At 40.7% G+C, this 21,348-nt stretch overlaps 2 protein-coding genes and 1 pseudogene across 2 annotated transcripts; 2 read left to right on the forward strand and 1 right to left on the reverse strand.

Annotated features, from left to right (window-relative positions):
• The first annotated feature begins 6 nt into the window (after nt 1-6).
• LOC145497617 (signal peptidase complex subunit 3-like) lies at nt 7-9,270 on the forward strand. Its single transcript, XM_081477436.1, has 5 exons — nt 7-211; nt 296-367; nt 7,610-7,688; nt 7,851-7,966; nt 8,336-9,270. The coding sequence occupies exons 1-5, from the start codon at nt 69-71 to the stop codon at nt 8,475-8,477; spliced, it is 552 nt and encodes a 183-aa protein (XP_081333562.1). The 5' UTR covers nt 7-68; the 3' UTR covers nt 8,478-9,270.
• Nucleotides 5,037-6,701, reverse strand: LOC145497406 (uncharacterized; annotated as a pseudogene).
• Nucleotides 9,271-12,529: 3,259 nt separating the features above from the next.
• On the forward strand, nt 12,530-21,013 carry LOC145498531 (uncharacterized). Its single transcript, XM_081478448.1, has 8 exons — nt 12,530-12,819; nt 13,233-15,126; nt 15,644-16,650; nt 17,054-17,116; nt 17,534-17,763; nt 18,232-18,570; nt 19,028-19,266; nt 19,456-21,013. Exons 1-8 carry the CDS (start codon nt 12,684-12,686, stop codon nt 19,646-19,648), a joined length of 4,101 nt encoding a protein of 1,366 aa, XP_081334574.1. The 5' UTR covers nt 12,530-12,683; the 3' UTR covers nt 19,649-21,013.
• Nucleotides 21,014-21,348: the final 335 nt, after the last annotated feature.

Below are 21,348 nucleotides of genomic sequence, written 5' to 3' on the forward strand. Positions count from 1 at the left end.
CACTGTCCAATGAAATGTTTACAACTCCACATTTGAAGTTAGACCAAAGGAAAGTCTCCTAGCGCGAAATGAACACATTTCTTTCCCGTTTGAACACAATTTTTGCGTTTACTTTGACAGTACTCGCTGCCCTAACATTCCTATGTTTTCTATCGACGCTTTTTAAAACTCATCAAGCACCTCTTCGTCTTCAAACAAAGAAAGTTTTGGTGTGAGTATACCTCTCCGGCGTTGTCTTCCAAAATTTGAGAATTTCTTTTTCTAACACGTGCGTCCTTCAACATCTTCTTGTTAGGAAAAATGTTCAAGATTTTAGCGTCTCCAAGGACAAGAATGATTTGGGATTCATCACTTTCGATCTTGAGGGAGATATCCTTTTGTTGCTGTTCTTTTAGTTACGAAACTTACCCCCCTCCCCTCAATCATTCTCTTGTAGTTAACTTTTCTAAATGCTTTGAACAAATAAATTTACTTCTTAGGAAAGTAAGATTAATTCAAACTATTTTATTTAGTTAGATCTTTATTTTTTTCAGTTATCTGTTGGCAAGATTGAGTTTGATTTTCTCTTTGTACCATGGATTGTTTTGAAACATTTGTTATATGCCATTATGGGGATCAAGTCTGTATAAATATGTGAGTTCATAGTCAGGGAGCATATGTAATCCCGTGGGATTTTTATGGTGAAAGCAAACCACCTACCCAGATGTTTTAAGGGGACCCTAAGGAACACAAAAACTGTTGTCAGCAATTTTGTAACCTGCACCGGCGGCTGCTATGGGGGGTCTATTTTTAGACCCATATGGCTCAACATGGAATCGAGGCTCGAACATAAAATGGTGTGTAAATACAATTAACTACAATAAATTTCCACAAAATTACCAGGAATCTTTAATATAGTCTATCTAATACACATTCATAGACTTAAGTAGTAAATACTGATCACGTGATCAACACTGCATGAAAGCGAGGCTGGTCATTTGTTGTCTTCAAATAAGCATTAAAAGCATATTTCTTTTTCTCGAGTTGTTGAGAAAAATGACTACAACAAGTGAACTGCATGATATTTTTTGTTCACGTGAATTAAACTACATTTGAATAGGTTTTGTTCACGTAAGACGACATGAAAGTGAGGCTGAGCTCCTCGGCACTTGTTAGGCCTGTTCTAAGCGTCGAGCCAACGTCGTGCTGAACTAAATTCCTTTCCGAAAATTAGGGCTTTCGGTGCGAAGAAGAAATACAACTAGATGAAAACAGAACTAACCAAATTGGCGTTTAGAACCACTGCCGTGCTAGCGTCGCGCTATCATAAAACCAAATGGAATTAGGTTCGGCACGACGTTGGCTCGATGTTTAGACCAGGCCTTATATCAGCTATTCGATATGTTAGCGATAATTAAGGTTGCTCCGAGGGCGTAATGTTAACCATAGCAGGTTTACAGGTATATATAATTATTACTACCCAGAACCTAGTCAGGCTTTTGGCGATAATAACTGCTTTAAAAATAACACAACTGAGCCCATAATGCATTGCAGTCTACAGAACATAGATGTCAGGTAAGAATCATTCATCATCCTCGTCTTCCTTGTTGTCATCGTCCTGCTCATCCGATGTTTCATCATCACAGCTATCATTCTCAATCATATCGACATTGTCACACGCTTCCCCTGTCTCGTCATTGCTGCAGCTGCATAGATCTGTGCAAGTGAGACCCGCCCTTCGACAGCTGCACCTGTTGTTTCTGCATTTGTCCTTCCCACAGCCACGCTTGACAAGATAAAGAACAGCGTCGGGTGCTGGCTGCAGTTTCGTCATCACCGGCATCCATTTGTCGGAAATATAAAAGAATAAGGCAATGCATTAAAGTCATCTCAATCTGCAGTGTCGAACTTGAGAGTCTATTACTATATCAACTGTTAATTTATAATAACCTTTGTCCTTTTTCCATCCATAGTTCTCTGGTGATGGAAGGTCTGGATTAGGGACTTTGTCATTGGCCCAGATCATGGCTTGGTAATGCGCTCGCTTAATGGCCTCTCGGAGAGCAGCTTGTGTAGGCGGTAGTCATTCTGACTCGGCCTGTTTTCTTCGAAAGAGGAGCCACCTTAGATCTTTCAGGCTGGATATCTTAGTCTTGGGCAGGTAAAGTTGGCACACTAGCTTCTCTATTGCATAGAACATGCCCACTGTGGGAACGACGGTAGAGCCAAGATCTGCAAGTGCAGTGACACATTCTTCATCAGCTTCAAGAAACGCTTTCCAGCCTTCCAGCTTTCCTTTAAATGCAAAGTTTCCAGTGACATCAGCTCCGCTCCAGGCATGAAAGCCAGGTAGTGCTGCCGTTCTAGCTGCTCCTAAAGCGCGGACAATTGGACAAAGCTGGATAGTTTGGTGGTGCTGTCCTTTTCCAGTGACGAATGAAGTGTCCGCACATAGCTCCGGGTAACGTCTAAGGGCCAGTACAAACACGTCAGTGTCCGGTGAAAAGATCTTGATACTCGTAGCTCCTGATGTGGTGGCATCTACTGCATGTAGCAGTATTTTGGTATCTGCCTCCTCTTGGTCGCTATCGAGGTACGCCATATCCTTGTGTGTTGCCCTACACTTACTGCTCCATGCAACCACCACGTGCAAACCATTCTGACGCCCCTTCTCTAGAGTCTTGCTGGCAAGATATTGCGTCAGTTCATCCTTGGTGCTGACATGTGCCAAAAGTCTCTTCATCGGTACCTGCATAAGAAAGGGTGTACTAGTTTTAGTGTCTTTACCTCTATATCTGGCCTTATTCTTCTTGTAGTACACTATATATAGGATCATTGCTTTTGTATGAAAAACCGTTAATAGTATACCTTGGAAATCTGAGTGGTGTCAGTAATCTTGTAGCTGATAGGTTCCAAGCATCCCTGACGAAATTCGCGAGTTGCGGTCTTTAAAGACAATGGTACATCATACCTAAAAGCAGAATAATGTGCCCACTAATGTAAGTAATTATATCTAATATAAACACAAAGGTTACAAGGTAAATATCAGCGGGAGTGACAAACCTGTCGAAAATAAGACGAATTTCATCTGCCTCCTTGTACTTGTCGAAGATCGTCACAGTGAAATGATTGGCCAGATCCGAGCAGGTCTTGATCCAATCCGGTTTTTCCAGTGCTTGTACTTCGGCCATACCATCTACAATGGAAACCTTGATCTGCACATCTGCATTAGCGAACTGGTCAGTGGGTTCAACCTGCGCAACTGATCTGTCACTTGGCAGCTTCTCTAGAATACTCATCAAGGCGCTCTTTGCGGAACAGTGCAGCATATTGCCATCGGCGGCAAACATTGATCATGGAACTACCGAGAACTCATACGCTCCCACTGCCTCTTTGATGTCTATCTCTGGACGGGACTTGCAGATTACCATCATCCACGCGAAGAGACATCGATCTTCCTTTAGCTCGATGATCTTATCCTTTGTAGCCACCCTAACTGTTTTCCCAGTAGTCTTCCACGTTAGGAGCTTGCGCTTCTTCATCACGTCCCAGATGCTCTTCTCGGCTGTCTGTATCTGTTCCTTAACGAATGTTCCGAACAGCTTGTTACCAATGACGCTTTGATCGCAGAGATCTTTCTTCACTTTCTCGGGCATGCGCACTTTCGTCACTAGGTTGAACAGATCAGGGCCTTCTACTGTGAAGGGGTTGGTGAACCGTTGAATACTAGTGGTCAGCTGCTGGACGTTCCTTTTTTCACGTAACCTGACAGCAGTGGTGAGGTTGTGATGGCTAGTCTGTGTCTTAGAAGAAGTACCTGCCATCAGCTTGGCTTGTTCTGCCAGTCTTGCTAACTCAGGTGCAATCAAAAAATACTTTGTGCGTGCAGTAGGGTTCAGCGTGATGCCAATCAATCCACCTGAGACTTTCATTGATCTGTTGACGTGTTCAAGCGCGTTGTCAGCACCAACGGCACAGAATGCTACATTCGCGTTCTTGTTCACCACCCAGTTGCCATTCTGGAACTCATGGTAGATTTCAGGATCGGTCTCCTTTATTATCTCCATCTCTGCCAAGTAAACAGGAATCATACGAGCGTAGTTTAACATGTCATGCGCAAAGAAGTACTTCACAAATAACTTTAGGGCTTGTAGATGAAGATCCCAGTCTCCAGTCCGCACGGCTCTGATGAACGTCATCTCCAAAACCATTGCCATGTACCCTCAGGTGAACTTGAACAGTGAACTATCCTCATGGTCTGCATCAAACTGCTCCATCTTTGCAGCAAGCTCTGTTGAATTGATGGTCTGTGCCAGTTCTTCGTGCTTTGCTGTAATATCTTGGTTTTCGCCTTTTTTACACGCATCGCTTAACTGGTTAGCCGACTTCTCCACAATCATGCGTACAGCTGGGTGTCTCACGAAGAAGGCTTCCTGGTAGAGGCTGAATAGAGCTTGTAATGTAACCATGTGCGCTGCCTCTCCTCTCTTTACGTGGTTCCCACCGAGAATCTGCTTCACAGTGGAAGGCCCATAGAGATCCGACTCTACCCAGCACATGTCCAGCCCACTGTTCTCGATGAATGCACCGATTGTGCGAAGTTGGGCCATCACAATGTGTAGCTCACCAGGACGAAGTATTATATGCCCAAGATCTTGACGGGTCATCTGTAACTTCTTTGCCGGTTGATACAGTCCCATATCAAGCGATATCACAGTCCTCCTGTTCTGCCCTACAACCGCCGTGTTAATATTCTGTGCTTGCATCAGAATGGTAAGCAGAGTCTGCCACTCGTGTGCTGGTGCGATCAGGGGAGGGGTGCCAACTCGTGTCAACAGCATGGAACTACTCATAGTGGAGTTATAGCCAGACCATACTGGGATGTTGGTACTAGGGGGCTGATTGTCTTCAACTTCTCCATTGGTGATCGTTCTGGTCATACTGCGTCCGAGAAGCCATGTGAAATCTTGCTTTTTGATGTACAATGGAAGTTGGTCTTCGGTACACAATCCAAACTGGGGGAAGGTGGGACCAACAGGCCTTCCGGGTGGTGCAAGTTATTCTAGCAAGGTTGTCACAGATTCAGGAAGCTCTCTGATTGAGCGACGACACTGATCTCCGGGGTCCATGGTCAGCTCTGGTGCTACATCACCTGCTTCCTGCCTTTGGTAGATTGCAATCGCTGTGCCGTGGAAGGTATTCTTGCCATCAGGAGTGTCCTCAGCGAAATCCACATTATCGACTGCAAAAAAGACGTGCCTACCCAAAACTACATCAGGGGGTATATATAGACCATCATTCAGCTCCATGCGCTTTAGAACGCTAGCTTCGATTTGGGCCTCTACTCTCAGGATCCTGTTGTAGTCCACTGACATTCCGAATCCATGAAGCATGGTTATGAGCTGCTTGCTTCTCACGGCCTGGTGTACAGCTATCCCAACGGCTGACTGCAGCGGCATCTCCGACGAGGATCTTACAACATCGGACTTCTTGTTTTTGACCTGCCTCTCAGTCAAACACATTGATACAGTGGTCTGGGATAGAGCCATTGCACGATTGTACACTTCGTCACATTTCTTTCCAGCAGAAAGCTCATGTTTTGGGCCTTGTATAATCCATCTATAAAAACTAAAAAGCTCTGCTGGTACGTTCTCATCAGGCAGGTTTTTCAGTGAACCTGTAAACTTCCACTTCCTACATTTGGTGATAGATTTCCTAACCATTGCAGCAGCATCAAACAGAGTTTTCGTATCGGAGTCTATGTTTGCGGTCTGATCCTCAGCCATCTGAATTGCTTGATCTCTTATCTTCTTGATACTGACTCGCTCAGACTCATTGACACGTTTAGGTGCATGAAACTCTATCTCTGGTATCTCTCGGAGTAGTAACTGCTTCAAGGCCTTTTGTCCGCCCCTCGAATTTTCCACATTGTTAGATTCTAGTATGCTTTCAAACGCGTCTTGTAATTCAGACATAGTCGCCACTTTTCCGCTACTCAAAGTCATCTCCGTCATTGTCAGGAATTCTATTTGTGCTGCAATCTCACCAGCCAACTTCTCAGATGATGATTCGGATGTTTCTCTTCGTAAAACATGCGATACATGGTTTGCCCAACAGTTTTTGTGGTACTTTATATCTATGGAATGAGCATCATCTGGAGCAATGGATGTGTTGAGTTTAACCGAGAGCTTATCATTACCCGACATCCCAATGGCAGTGTGAAGGGACTCACCAGCAGAAAAGGTACTGATATTATGCAGGCTCTTATGGTAACCGGGTGGGCCATCGCAGAAAAAACAGACATTCTTATTGTAGGGAGACGTTTTCGAACGGGTTAGTTGAGGAATTTCTACTGCTGAATCTGGTCATGATTTTCGCCTGGACTCATTGGGGCCTTCGAGCTGCCTCTCATACCTTTCTCTTGCTCGTCTAAGCATCCCAGCATGTACTGCATCTTTATAACATGATCTATGCCATGATGCCCGCCCATCCTCGAGCTCTTGGACAGAAGCAAACCTCAACTTACTCCACGCTTCTGTGTACTCAAGATTACCGTACTTACTCCATTCCTCGATCAATACCAGAACTTTTTCGTGAGCTTCGGGCTTTTCAACTAGATTTTCGTTTTTTTTTCTTTGACAAATTATACATAAGTGTAAATCCAACCCTTTGGCCTCAGTTTCGTTTGTTTTTGAACCAGAATCCGTTTCCATATCTTATTAAACACCAAAAAACATGCCACTCTAGATGGACTGTAAATCCAACATGGCGGACCTCTAAAATGATGAAAATGACCGCTGACCAAAATCATTGTTTTTCCTGATTTCAGTGAGCTATTGATTTGAATACAATCCCTTTAATAAATTTAACTCTCTGATCAATTTTCAGTAGCAAAATATATGCCTTCATGCTTTTGATGCTTATTTGAAAACAACAAACGACCAGCCTCGCTTTCGTGCAGTGTTGATCATGTGATCAGTATTTACTACTTAAGTCTATGGATATGTATTAAATTAACTAAATTAAATATTTCTGGTAATTTTGTGGAAATTTATTGTAGTTAATTGTATTTCCACGCCATTTTATATTCGAGCCTCGATTCCATGTTGAGCCATATAGGTCTAAAAATAGACCCCCCATAGCAGCCGCCGGTGCAGGTTACAAAATTGCCGACAACATTTTTTGTGTTCCTCAGGTTTCCCTTAACACATTTAGGTAGGTGGTTTGCTTTCACCATAAAAATCCCACAGAAATTTATTTTAAGACATATGCTCCCTGACTATCAGTGCACATAAGGGGTATTGGTCATTTCTCCGCGACATGGGGACAAATTCTTTAAGGGAACATTTTGCAGGCACAAGACAGATAAATGCCTTGATGCCTTGGGAATGCTAATATTTTAATTTGGTTGTATACTATTACATGAACAGTTCACTTTAGGAGATTAAAACATGTTTACTCAAATTTTTAAGGGTGCTATCATGGGCATGACTTTGAACATCTCCGCAAAAGACATTTTTATTAACGCAAAAACATATAAATAATAATATTACTATATTCATTTTGTCTGGAGGCCTGTCTGTTCATATCAAATTTTATATAGAGACCAATGTTTGCCTTAATGTACAGCAGATATGAAAGGAATTTTTAACTGGAATGTTAAGCAACTATTTTTGTATCTAACAGCTGAATACTCAACAAAGAACAATGTAAGACTGTCCCTTTATTCCAGTGTTTATTTTACATGTTCTCTAAGTTAAATGACTGAATGATACTGAATATGTATCATGTATGATATGTATGATGTGCTAGATTGCTAGTAGATTTACCCTTATTTTCATTTGACTTTCCATGTTAATTCTCCTGCACAGAAAGTTAACCAGGTAGTAATCTGGGACAAAATCATCCTACGAGGGGACAATGCACTACTCAACTACCATGGCATGAATACCAAGTACTACTTCTTTGATGATGGGCTTGGACTCAGGTATGTAGGAACGTCATTGTTATTTTAACACTGAAAGTATAAATAGTTCAGCTCACTTGTCCTCTTCGCTCTTGTGAGTGGAACATAAGACTACACAGCATCAACTTTCATCCATCATGGTCTATAACAAGTTCCCAGCAGGAGAAAATACATGAGACCAGCTGAGCGACCAGCTGATGCAAGCCTTTTAGTCAGTTATAATTATCGATTGTACTTAAAAAGAAAAACCAAAACCACTCTTGTTTACTTTCAACCCTTCATAAAAAGACATGAAAAGACTCTGAATATGATTTTAATTTGTTCTGTACATAGGATTTCCTTGAAACTACATGCAATCTGAACGAAGTATTTTCTTTTTCTCTTTTCCAGAGGTAACAAAAATGTCAGCCTCTATTTATCATGGAATGTAATTCCCAATGCTGGCATCCTTCCACTGATAACCCAAGAGAACAAGTTCTATTTTGACTTCCCTGATGATTATACTGTTAACAGAGCTGGTTTTGATCATTAAAAGACTATTTAATATGTTTTATAGTGAAAGTATCATGAGTATAGAAGTCCATATTGTGTGCAAAATAAACTTTTCATAGTTTCTGAAGCATAATGTGTAGTTCCAGAAAATATCCATACCTCCCCCACAGAAGGGATTTTTTTCTAAGACCTCCATTCCTCTGGAAATTCCAATTAAGCTTCATACATGCCTTCAAATTTTTTGGTCTCACAGAACCCCCACCCCTCAGGAAATTCCAATCCCTTCTGTGGGGGGAATATGTATATTTTCTGGAACTGTACAATGTAGAGTGGCAAAGAATTTTAAAGCTGGTCACAACAGAAAGTAAAATTTTGAAATACTCAAACTGAAACATTTTGAAGCTGGTGACTCTGTAAGGGCATTCTGTAATCACATTCTGTTTAGAGCTGTGTTTTGCCCACAAGGGCAGTGGAATTTGCTTTGGGGTGACTCATTTTAAAAAAATGTATTAACTAAATTTTCAAAATTATTGCTTTTTACCTCTTGCAATTTGTTTCCTTGACTAATCAAAGAGCCAACAATCAGGTGTAATTTCTCCACACAGTATACTTTGGGTTTCTCTCCTCTGACAAAGTCATTCAAGGAAAACAATATCTACAGTAAATGTCATGGAAAAAGTAACTAGTAATTTGTAATAAAAAGCTCTTGTGAGTGACAATGATGTGTTTCAGCATCGTGTCAAAGCCATTTCCAAGATATCAATCAAAAATACTACACAGATTGTATTTTGTTTCATAGATTGTACTTCTTGTTTTTTTGTTTTTTTTGTTTTTTTTTTTTATGGACAGATGTTTTAGGTAAAGAGCGTGTATGTATTAGGACATATAGCAAGTGACTGTGTTTGCATTACATGAGGAGATATTTATAACTAGCAGTATTTCACCATGAAAAATTATGGCCTTTCTTAGTTTCTCAGTGGACTGTAGAGGGCTCATTACACAAAAAAATCACAAGCTCGTTCACATTGTTTTTTTCTCTCTTCCCCTTTTTTACATTCCCTGTATCTAAAAAAATACTTTCTTGACATATTTCACAAGAGATATATGAATCATAATCAGAGACACAACATGCCATCTGTCATGGTACACCAATGCTTTATAGGTTCAAGTCTGATACACCCCAGTTGAAATACAGTAATTGCATTGCGTTTTCTCAGGTAACCCAGTCCAAAATAGAGCAATTAATGGTGGTGTATCAGAGCATTCTTTTCAAGATAATTTTTCTCTTCTGGGGGACAGACTGTGAACCCCATTTTGAAACACTTACCTCAGAATTTGATCATTCTTACATTTTATCACTGATCATTGTAGTGAAAGGTTTAGCAACAGTACACTGTTCCCTGTTCTTTGTTAACATTAAATTAAGTTACCGTTTAGACGTTTACAGATATGTTTGCAAACTGCAAGCAATAAAACACTTGTTGAGTATTCAAGAGTGCAATATAAATCTATGCTTCACCCCCATTGTTTAATGGTGTTTTGCAAATTTTATATTGATAATCAAAATGTAAAATTATTTCAATAATCTTACAACTGGGATATTTAAATTTCAGTTAAGTTGTGTCTTCACAACAGTTTCTCAGACTGGAAAATCTAGCTTCAGACAACAGTTTGCCAAAAGCGGTTCTTCCTTGGAAAAGCGAAAATCTTAAATGTCAGTAACTAAAATTTTACAGCTTCTTGTTTGACAACTTGCTTCACATACTGGCTTGTTAGTTAAAAAAAAGTGTTAATATTGTCAACTGTTACGTGGTTGTCGATAGCTAACTCCCTGCTCTCTGACCCGCCCTGCTAAATGACAAAACGTTTTCAATAATTAAAATACCAACATCTAAAATATCTTGTATCGCCAATAAAATATATAAGACCAGAAGAAGGTTGTAAAGTATTATTGACTAAATTAGAAAACATTTCCATAGTTTCCAAAGTTTGTACACAGTAGTAGTAAATTTCTTGCTTTTTAAAAGACGCACCGAGGCTTTGACCTAAAGATGAAAATTGCTTTTAATGATGAAATCATTTGCAAATAACACCAAAACGGCAAAGTTATGTTTGACGTCATGAAAGGTTTTCTTGATTGTCCTTTTTGTGAACTAGAGAACCAAGATTTTCCTTTCTTGGGGGGGGGGGGGGGTAAATTTTTGGGTTTTAAGTCCTTTTTCAACCATTAAAAGGGTTTGATAGACCGTATGAAAACGTACACCACGTATGCTTGGTAATGCAAACAGTTCAGCGTTGCTTTATCTACATTGGTCCAATGGAACACTTACAAAGGTGGTTGGTCTTGATTTTTAGAGACGCAGAGTCACGCTTTTTTAAAAGATCTCGTTTCAGGAACTTGCGTTACACAAAATGCACGGACACGCACGCAAAAAAACACTTTCACGAGCCGAAAAACACGAACACATGACACAATGGTTTATGTAAACAAAAGTTTCCATTGGTTTTGTATAACTGCGTTACACGATTGGCTTAAACAATTCGCAACCATCTTTTCATCCAATCAGAAATAAAACCAAAACCAATCATGACTCGCTCGCATACGTTTTCCCGCGCTTTTCGACAACTATGTGTACTTACGTCGTTTTACTTGGCTTTATAGATCGTTTTCACGTGACGTCATCACTTTCTAAAATCCAAAACGAAAGAGCCACCAAAGTTTTTGTCCTCATCAGGCACAAGAGGCGGTATATTTATATCTGTTTACAGTTTTACAGCTCAATAGCAGGGGTGACGAATGGTAAAATCCGAGACTTGCCGAGACGCCGAGACCGTGGTTTAAAAATTCGAGACCGAGACTTAAACGATATCGGAAAATCCGAGCCCGAGACCCTAATTATGCAAAACTCCGAGTCCGAGACGCGAGATTCAATCAGTAACTTGTAGTTTATATGAACTACCAAAATAGCAGTCACAGATAAACGCTAACTATTTAGTTATACATTAACATTTCGGCCTATCACGACCCGACTTTCAGCTACTTTCGAGGTCACGCGCTGTCATCAACTTCCGGTCAGCTAGCTTCAAACATCTCATAGCTTCTCATAGCTAACCACTGATAATATCTAAATCAAGTTACTTGAATTCTTTGACTTAACCGGCTAAAAATACAGTCCACCGACCATGTTTTCATGCAATTTTAGCATCAAAGCGTGTGCATGGTTATTGTCAGCGGAAACCTGATCAAATGAGCATGCGCGCGGTCTGAGTGACTATAATAAGAGAAGTAAAATTTCCGTATTTGCCGCCGTTTGCGTAAACGCCATGCTTAATCTCAGTAACACTGACTCCGCTCGCTCAAAGCGACAACTTTTGCCGGAGAACCTCTGCTAAAAAAAAGCAATTCCGAGACTCCGAGACCTTGCGAAAAAAATTCGAGACTACGAGACCGAAAGAAACACATGAAAAACGAGACTTCGTGACTCGTCACAAAAGCTTCCGAGATTTCGAGATCGGATCAAAAATTTCCGAGATCCACGATTTTCTGGGTACCATTCGCCACCCCTAATAGCGTGCTTCGTTTGGAATCCAGAGCATTTTGAATTTCAGGGTTATGGAGGTGCGTGACACAAGGCTATGATCGAGTTTGTCGAAAAATATATAATTATCCCATGATTTTGAGCCTTTTTAGAAGTTAAAGTATTAGGAAAAGTGCTTATGTAAATGCTTGTTTGATCAGTACTGATAATCAGTCGCCTAGATAGCCAAAGTAAGTTCCAGATGTTTACACTATTTTCCGGCCGCCATATTGGTGTACCACGGAGGTACACCAACATGGCGTTTTCATACTGGGCTCTGTAAATATCGGCGAAACATTTCGACGAATATCTGAAGTTTGGGGGAACGCACAGGCCTAAAACGTGGACAAGTGGCTTATTTAGTTATCTTCTATAACATCATAATTTCATAGCTTTTTCCACTGGATGGTTTTCGATTTATTTTTTTATTGCGTGACAGTGAAAACGATCTATTGAACTGTCTGTGTCCTTTGTGAGAGCCTAGTGTGATTACTTTGGTTTTGGTTTTTTAATGAGTCAATTATTTGACTGTCTCAGATAGATCTTCTGTCTTCTTCTTTTAAATAAATAAATAAAAATACTTTCTGCCACTGTTACCTAACACGTTGCGCTACCTCAGTCCTGTCACGTAGCGCGCGCACTTGGACGTCATACTGAAATCAACGTTTATGACGAAATGTTGCTCATTTTTCACTGTGAGATGTTGCGTTTATCCTATGGTTAACACAGCGTTTATCATGAAGAAGAAAAAAGCTTTTATCGGAATTCTACTTTATCTTTTGATGCTTCACAGTATTTGCGAAGGTAAGGGAAACATTTGCTTTGGTTTAGTTTTAAAATGGTAATGATTTTAAAGAAATCAAGTCGAAAAAAATTAGCGCTTAGTACTGCGGCCTGCGTTTTGTTTCAAACGATGTGGCAAATTCAAATCATGCTTTTACTGGCAAATTTTGTATGCATCAGCGAAACTAGATCAAGTGACACTAATTAAAAAATTATCTGCCCGATTTTGACGTTTTCTTCCGCTGAAGGTTAATCATAAAAGGTGCAGTTTCTTGATTCGCGTTTTTATTCTCACTTACTTGCGTCCTGCGATAAAACAAATACGATTCTTTATTAATTATGATTTAACGTCAAAGCACTCGGAGATACAAGTTGTTCAGATCTTCTGCTTGATAACACAGTGAAGGGAATAAACGTTTTCGGGTGAAAAAAAGCTTTGAAATATTGCTTGCAAAGCGCGTTCAAAGTCATGCGTGCATATGACGTTTTAGTTGACGTCGTGACATGTCATAACAGTTTCGCGCTCTTCCAAGTTTCAGGAACACCTTCATATAATTCTCAGGAATCATCAACCGAGAATTCTCTGGATGCGCTGACTTCTGCAGGGTCCAACAATCCCTCTGCCCAGCGTCCGTCTAGAGACAAAATAACGGATGTTAATTTAACTCCGTCCTCCAGTCCACCCGAGTCTGACTTCTCTTTTAAATCATCATCGGTGAATAACCAGAAGAAGACGGATGGATCTGAAGATGACCAAAAATCTGCGCCAACAACAGACGAGGTTTTCAAGCCCGTGAAGTTAAGAACAAATGATTGGCGCAAGAAAAACAAGAAGCTTTCTATGACAAAGCTTATTATGAGAAGAGCCGTGAGGAGAAGTAACGATTTGGAATCGCCTGAGAACTCAAGAACATCTCAAGGTGATATGGACGTTTCTTTCCTCGTAAAACAGGCTCTTGAACGAGGAAAGGATACAGCTTTAAAGCAAGCAGAGAAGACTGCGGCTCAAAACCCACAGGAAACCCCAACAGAAGATAAAAACAAGCTGTTGGAGATGGCTATGCTTTGGAAGCAAAAGAACAGGGATCCCAGTTATAAATCGGAAACCGGCTGGGACACAGGGACAGTCTTTGACGGTTCCTCGTCAAAAGCAAGTCAACATTCCATTGACAGAGATACGGAGGCGACATCCGAACCGTCATACGGGGGATTGGAAAGTATGGCAACCTCTGTGTTGCAAAGTACGCGACCGACATCAGTCACGGATGTACCATATGTGACTAGACCCAGACCTACACCGAAGTTAATCAATCTACTGATGGATGCGCCAACCTCTGTAAGACAAACAAACCCTGCAGAATATCTCAAATCAGATTCTGCAGAAACTGAAGCGGAACTGAATCTGCATAATGCTGAGTCAAAAACTACTGAATCTGCGAAGTCAGATTTTGAAAAACCTGATGTGAATCTAGACTTCGCTACCACTCTGTCAGCAATCGCTGAATCTTCCAAATTATATTCCAAGAAAGCAGAAATGAATATGGATCTGCCTGCAACTCAGTCGACAACTTCTGAATCTGCCTCATCATATTCTGAAAGAGCAGAAATGAATACGAGTCTGTCTGCCACTCAGCCGACAACTGCTGAATCTTCCAAATCAGACTTTGAGAAAGCAGAAATGAATGCGAATCTACCTAGAAGTCAGTGGGCAGGTGCTGAATCTACCAAATCATATTCTACGGAAGCAGAAATGAAACTGAATCTGCCTGCAACTCAGTGGGCAACTGGTGACCCTGGCAAATTAAATTCTGGAAAATCTGACTTGAATCTAAATCTGAATTCTTATGAGCCGCCAAACTATTTTTTATCTGGTCAATCAGGCCCTGGAGAACCTAATCCTAAACTGACTCTAGGAACTACTGAGTCATCATCTTCTGTCGATCCACAAGCGACCCCAGAAGACACTGCACAGGAGACTACAAAGAAAGGCTCCTCAGAAAATAACAGAGAAAGTCCTTTCCCCCATGATCAGCCGAGTGTATCAGGACAAGAACGATCTTCACAACATGGCACATCTACCATACCGGACGTTAATAGGAATGTCCATCCTAAAATCAGTGCATCTTCAGGGCTTCGGTGGCATGTGGCTTTGGAACGTAGAGACACGAGTGACAATGGGAAAGACAAGCATTTCAAAAAGAAAAAGAAACACAAATCTGATTCCACAACTAAAGATCCAGCGGACTCGGGATCACCCATCATCGTTGGAGGAATCATTGGAGGGATTTTTATGTTAATGGCCATCGTGACTTGCTTCATACAACTGTGGTGAGCCATAGCTATATAATTATTGTCTTTAACCCATTAAGGGACTCGTTCAAAGCATCAGCAGAAGACTTTATAGCCCGCGGACGTTGATCTTATCTCTCTTTTACTTCCGGTGGCGGTAGCATCCGGAAGTTCAAATGTGAAAAGTCAATTTGAGAAATTGTACTAGCTTACATCAACATTATCCAAAAAAACATCAAATGATAATGCACAACCGGCTCGTTTCTGCGCATTCTCTAGATTCACGAACGGATCGCCTGTGGTTCCAAGTAATTTTCGCTTAGGAAGCACAGTAATAACTTTGGGAAAAGTCACGTGACATTATTTTATTACATGCATTATTCGGTTATAGAAAACAGTTTTACCTGCAGGACATGTCAAATCACGTAGCTATGAATCGCACTCGACGACTGCGATCACTGCTTGGCTTTCCTGGGACTCAGCTACAACCAATTTGGAAAACATTCAGTCAAAATAGTTTTGTATTTCTAATTCACTTTGTTTAAATTCTAAATAGGAAGAAATGCAAGAAGCGCTCAGCACGGAAACGAGGTGATCTGGAGGAGGGGACAATGACGTCATTACCTGCGGACCAGTTGAGCAAAGAGGACAGCAATGAGGAAATCATCTTTGAGAAGAAAGCCTCAGGAAAGAAGAAAAAAACATCAAAACAAACATCTCAGTCATCTTCTAAAAACCCAAGAGAAACGTCGCTGGACATCCAAACCAGGGAGAATGGCACAGGTGCGCCAACATCCAGGACACTTCATGTAGAAACCGAGGAAGGTATTCATTCAACACCCATAGGCACAGCCACAGGCATCCCTAGCGGAGAGGTTTGGATAAAAATTGAGGGGTCCGATTCTACGCTTCCGCCATCATTATCCTCGACTTCTGCCACGTCCGAGCCACCGGTCTGCTCGTCCAACGAAACGCCCCACTCCACCCCCGTCAAATCATGTTCTGTAGAATCTATCTCTACTCCTCCTAACTTAACTACATCAGAGTCAGACATGTTGACATCTTCCAAGGAACCAAAGACGCCGCCTTCCACACCACCATTGGAAACTGCTGACGATTTGACGCTTCCAGATGAAACCGGATCAACACCAACTGTAGCTAAATCTACGATTGTGACAGTTACCTCGGCAACTGTCCTTTCATTGCCGACTCCTCCCATGGACTTACTCAGCTCTTCCAAGGATTCTAAAGAACGAACGAACGCCGTTGCCTTGGAAACAGGTACCACGAACTCTTCGACAGAATCCTGTAAGACACCAGTTGCTCCATCCAGTGACGTCATGATATCAATGGAAGATGACGAGTTGAAGTCGCCGTTGTTGATTTCGGAAAACGAGTCCTCGTCCGCGGAAATGATCTACGTGAGAGGAGAATCAACAACGGAGACGAAGGTTGACATTGATGTAAAACAAGGACCGTGTAGTGAAGTTATGAACACGAATGATGATGAAGGAGCACAATGTGATAACGATGACATCGCTATGAAAGACCTTTCTGACGAAGGTAAGCAATTTGTCATAATCCATTCTAATGACCCCTGCAGACGTCTCCTTCACAATAATAGATCGAAGAAAATTTAAACTCGTGGTATTGTATTCTAAAACAAAGAATTCAGAGGTGAAAAGGCCTGAAAATATGTTAATATCCCTTAATAAAACTGATATCCAAATGGCCTGGAGATATTTACATTAAAATGTCAATTTCAATTCTAAACAGAGATAGCGGGATTGAGCAACACTGCTGGACTGTAAAATATATTGCTTTACTTATTATCGAGGAAAATATTTATAAGAAGGTTTTGAGAACGCCAAAAAAATTTTTCAAGGGGAAACGGTGGGGCCATATTCAAATCATAAATCATTTAAACAGAACAAAATTGATTGTATTTGTATGCTATGATTTGTAGGCAAGCCACCATTGCCCCCTCCACTAACCCAGCCTCCATCCGCTACCATGGAACTGCGTCAAGGTAAACATATATACTAACAATATAGTGTAGCTAAGAAGAAAGCTGATCATAGAACGAACAGAACGATAAAAAACTATAGTCATTTGATTTAATGGAATCGCAGGAAGAGACACATCTTTAGAAGAGGATCAAACTAGTATTGTTTATTATTCGTTATGTTAAGTTGTACAACTTTCATAACTGGTAACCTCACATTAAAATTTATGCTGGAACTACTGAACTGCTATTTAGGATGACGTCATGCAGACTCTTGTTTCCTGGCACCTTTCTGAAGAAAAATCGGGGAAACGAGTGCAATTCAATGAACCCGCAAAACACACCTTTATCTGGATCTGATACCGTGGACCTTGGTATTTTATGCTGTTGACGATCTGTGCTGCGGTATTTAGTTACATCTTAAGTTTGATTTTCTTTCAGGAAAGTCGGTGATTGGCGGACGGAAGTCTTTAGAGACTCGGCGTTTTATCAAGCATCTTACATCCAGGCAACATTCTAGTGGTTTCCACGGTGACCTTCACAAGGCTCTGGACAAAATTATGATTGGGAATAAACACATGGTGGATAAGAGCAAAGAAAAGAGAAAGGTGATTAAGCAGCAAACGAAGGAGACAAAGACGTCCATGGCAGAGAATATAAAACTGGCAAAGGTAAACTTTTCACAACAAATGGTTCAAGTGTGAGGAAAATGATGGAAACTTTAGCCAGGCTCAATGTTTTCTTGGGGAGGGAGAGAAGTATTTGCGGCCTGAAAATTTAACGGAGAGCGAGGACATAATAAATTAAGTAATCAGTTTAAGTAATATTCTCATATTTATTTCTATAACAAAGACCATTTTTTCAGTCCAAGGACAGGAAAATCGATTGAATAGTGGAGGGTGGAGAAGTTTTCAGAATCTGCTTTTAATTAATCAACATGGAAAAAGTTTATTAAGAGATAGGAGATGGTGAAAGCAAATAAGAGAATAATTTGCAAAGATTTCAGTGGTATGGTTAAGACAGTGAGCTAAAATGGCGTGAAAATGTTGTAAGTAGATACGGCCAATATATTTCTTCACTCAAGCCTGTGAGCACCTCATTCTCAAGCTTTTCCTTTCTAATCACTTTATTTTGTTTAGTCACTCATAATGAACGAGCAACTGGACAGCAAGCGAGACAGGAAATCTGCTTTGCGTCGCCGCGTCATCCATAAGGCGCTGTCACATCCGGCTGATTCAACCATTCGATCCCATGCTCCTCTCTCACAGCAAGTCGCCTTTGCAAAGTCAGTGATTTTACCAAAGCCTACTGATCCAAAGACTGAACAAAAGACCAAGGAACGACGTAAGGTCGTAAACGAATTGGTGGACGAATTGAGTAACCCCTCGTTTGAAGACGTCATAAAAATCTTTGCTTCAACTTTCAACCCTGATGAAAGAACACGAGACCTGAATGAGAGAAACAAATATAAGAGAGGTGTAAGTATTCAAAAACGAACCGGCTATTGAAATAGAATAGTCACGTGTTGATTAATATAAAGAAAAGCAGAAACCTAGCATTTGCACCAACCTAGAACTAGAATCCCCACAAAACAGTCCACAGCCCTTGTACTATTCTATTACCCACAATACACAAGACCGTTTCAAAGTGAACGGCTTATAGCCCGAAAAATTTGGCTTTATGTCTGTCATCTTAGTGGTGAACTGTTTTCGAGTCCTGCCGGGTTTACTGTGTTGCGTTCTGGGGCAAGATACTTTATCCTTAAGACAAGATATTTTACGTCTTCTGAGGGATACTTTACTTCTTAGACAAGATACTTTGTTGTTAAAGATGTGAAGTACCCTGTAGGGGCGGCTGAAGGGCTATGCATCCAAGAAAATAGCGATTTTTCCCGGCCGCAACATGGTAAAGAAAGTTGGGCACCGGGGCTTATGAACGACAAAACTTGAAATGCTTTACTTATTTAACTTTCAGGTCATTCAGATGGACGCAGTGTTGCTCAAAGAGAACAATCAGAAAAGTTCTTTTCCATTGGACATAGAGTTTGTCAGAAATGTACTTTGTGGTCCCTCTACTCTTGATCACGAGGAAAATCCAAGAATGGGATGCCAGTGTTATTACTGTGAGAAGCATTGGAAGAAAACAGGAGGCCCTCCCTGCTTCAATCCACCAAGGTGTGCTTTGTGTTGGCTTTGGCGGGAAAGTAATTAGTCTTAGTTCCTCAAAAACACCGAGAAACAAACAAACCATAGCTATGTTGGTTTAATCACGAGATTTAACATTGCATGAGTTAGACGATAATTATCAGATAAGAAATCAATATATTGTGACGCAATATTTGTTTCTTCGAATTTATTTTTTAGCAATTACGACATAGCCAAGGACGTGTATTTGATCGATGGCGAGATTTACATTCAGAAACCCCAAACTTCAGTGACTGCAGGCGCCAGCACGAGTGCCAGCAGTTCATCAGAGTACCGCCCTGGAATTGATACTGCACACGTATTACTCATGGGTAAGTGCCGGATTCACGTGCCTGGTAGATCTGGTCGATAATTGGCAAAATAAATATTATGCAGTCGTCAAGACCTCTGGCCAGGGAGCTGGTTGCGATACGTCTAGACTTTTTTGTTGTTGTTGTTGCGATTTTTAAAAATTACCTTGAAATTGTAAGAGACTTTGCTAGGAACACTAGAGCGCGACAAATGCGTCATCTTTGCGTTGCGACACTGAACACCTACCTCTGAGCGAGCTTTGTACCCAGTTCTCTCCCTCTCACTCTCTATTTGGCGGGATACTTTATGACGTCACTAAGGGTAACTTGTTCCTAGGCATTATGCTAAGTTAACGGGGTGTGACAAATTTAATATTGCGTTATTTTCTAAACATTTCCTTTCTTATTTTCTATTTCAGGCAACTTCACTACGAATTTCCTTTAATGTATGATCAACTCTCTTTTAATAATTTGATTGGACAAGTCTGTTTCTTTCTGCTTATTTTGTTGTGTAAATTGACACATTTTTACAGACACGTCCTCATCGTTGACAACGCTGCAAATGTTGAAGAAAGAAAATTTGTGAATGTAATAAAATGAAGCTTTTTTTTTATGTAATTCGTTTACTGTATTGAGACGGCCTGAATTGAGTCGCCTGCAGGGCAATAAGCAAGCGATCGTCAGTGGTCATAGGACAATGGCGACCTTTTCGAAATATTCCAGCTACTTTTAGTTAATTGTCTTGATATTCATTGCAATACTCATGTAGCGTATCTATAAGACAATCTCGATCGTGATTGGTTCTCCGCGCGCCTATTTGTCACGTAATCAGAGCGCGATCACGTGGGTGTCCAATTACAGGTATTCAATTTGAACTTTTTATGATTGGATACCTATAATTGGATACCCACGTGATTCGCACGTCAGTTACACGAGCTTTAATAGCTTCCTTCTTAATGTTTCCAACAGTTTCAAAACTTATGTTAAACGCTACTGATCTTTTCGTTAAAAAGAACTTCTCCAAAGACTTTTTAATTTCGAAATTTGTTATAAATAAGATTAATTAGTAACTGGACCTCGTGTCGTTCAATTTAGGGAGTAATCTTGCTCGTAGTTTCAAATCGGCCTTGCGCTTCGCGCTCGTCTGATTTTGAAATTACTCGCGCGATTACCCCCTAAATTGTACTCCACTGGGTCCAATTACTATTCTCAATAAAGTAAGCGTTACTCCAAGTCATTGCGACTTGCACCCAAATTCTGATCGGACAATTGATTGATTGAATCGAATTTGAACACAAGCCGAAGCCGTCTTTCGTGAGAGGAGTATCATTCAAGGTAAACAATCAGCAGCAAATGGATAAATGAATGAATGAATGAATGAATGAATGAATGAATGAATGAATGAATGAATGAATGAATGAATGAATGAATGAATGAATGAATGAATGAATGAATGAATGAATGAATGAATGAATGAATGAATGAATGAATGAATGAATGAATGAATGAATGAATGAATGAATGAATGAATGAATGAATGGACAAACGAACAAAGGAACAAAAGATCGACATTGCGGAGTGAAGGAACTGTCGATCAGCTGTCGTCTTGGAAGAAGAAAAAAGACGGCCTCGTCTCCAGGCGTCCCTCTAACCATCAAGCAACGCACTCCCTATTCCCGCTCCTCACTGACGAAACGCAATGGCGTTCTAGGGACGAGGTGGGAGAAACAGTATGTCGAGACAACTGGAGGCATTTACACAG

This window comes from Orbicella franksi, chromosome 9 (genome assembly GCF_964199315.1).
Source record: "Orbicella franksi chromosome 9, jaOrbFran1.1, whole genome shotgun sequence".
NCBI classification, from domain to species: domain Eukaryota; kingdom Metazoa; phylum Cnidaria; class Anthozoa; order Scleractinia; family Merulinidae; genus Orbicella; species Orbicella franksi.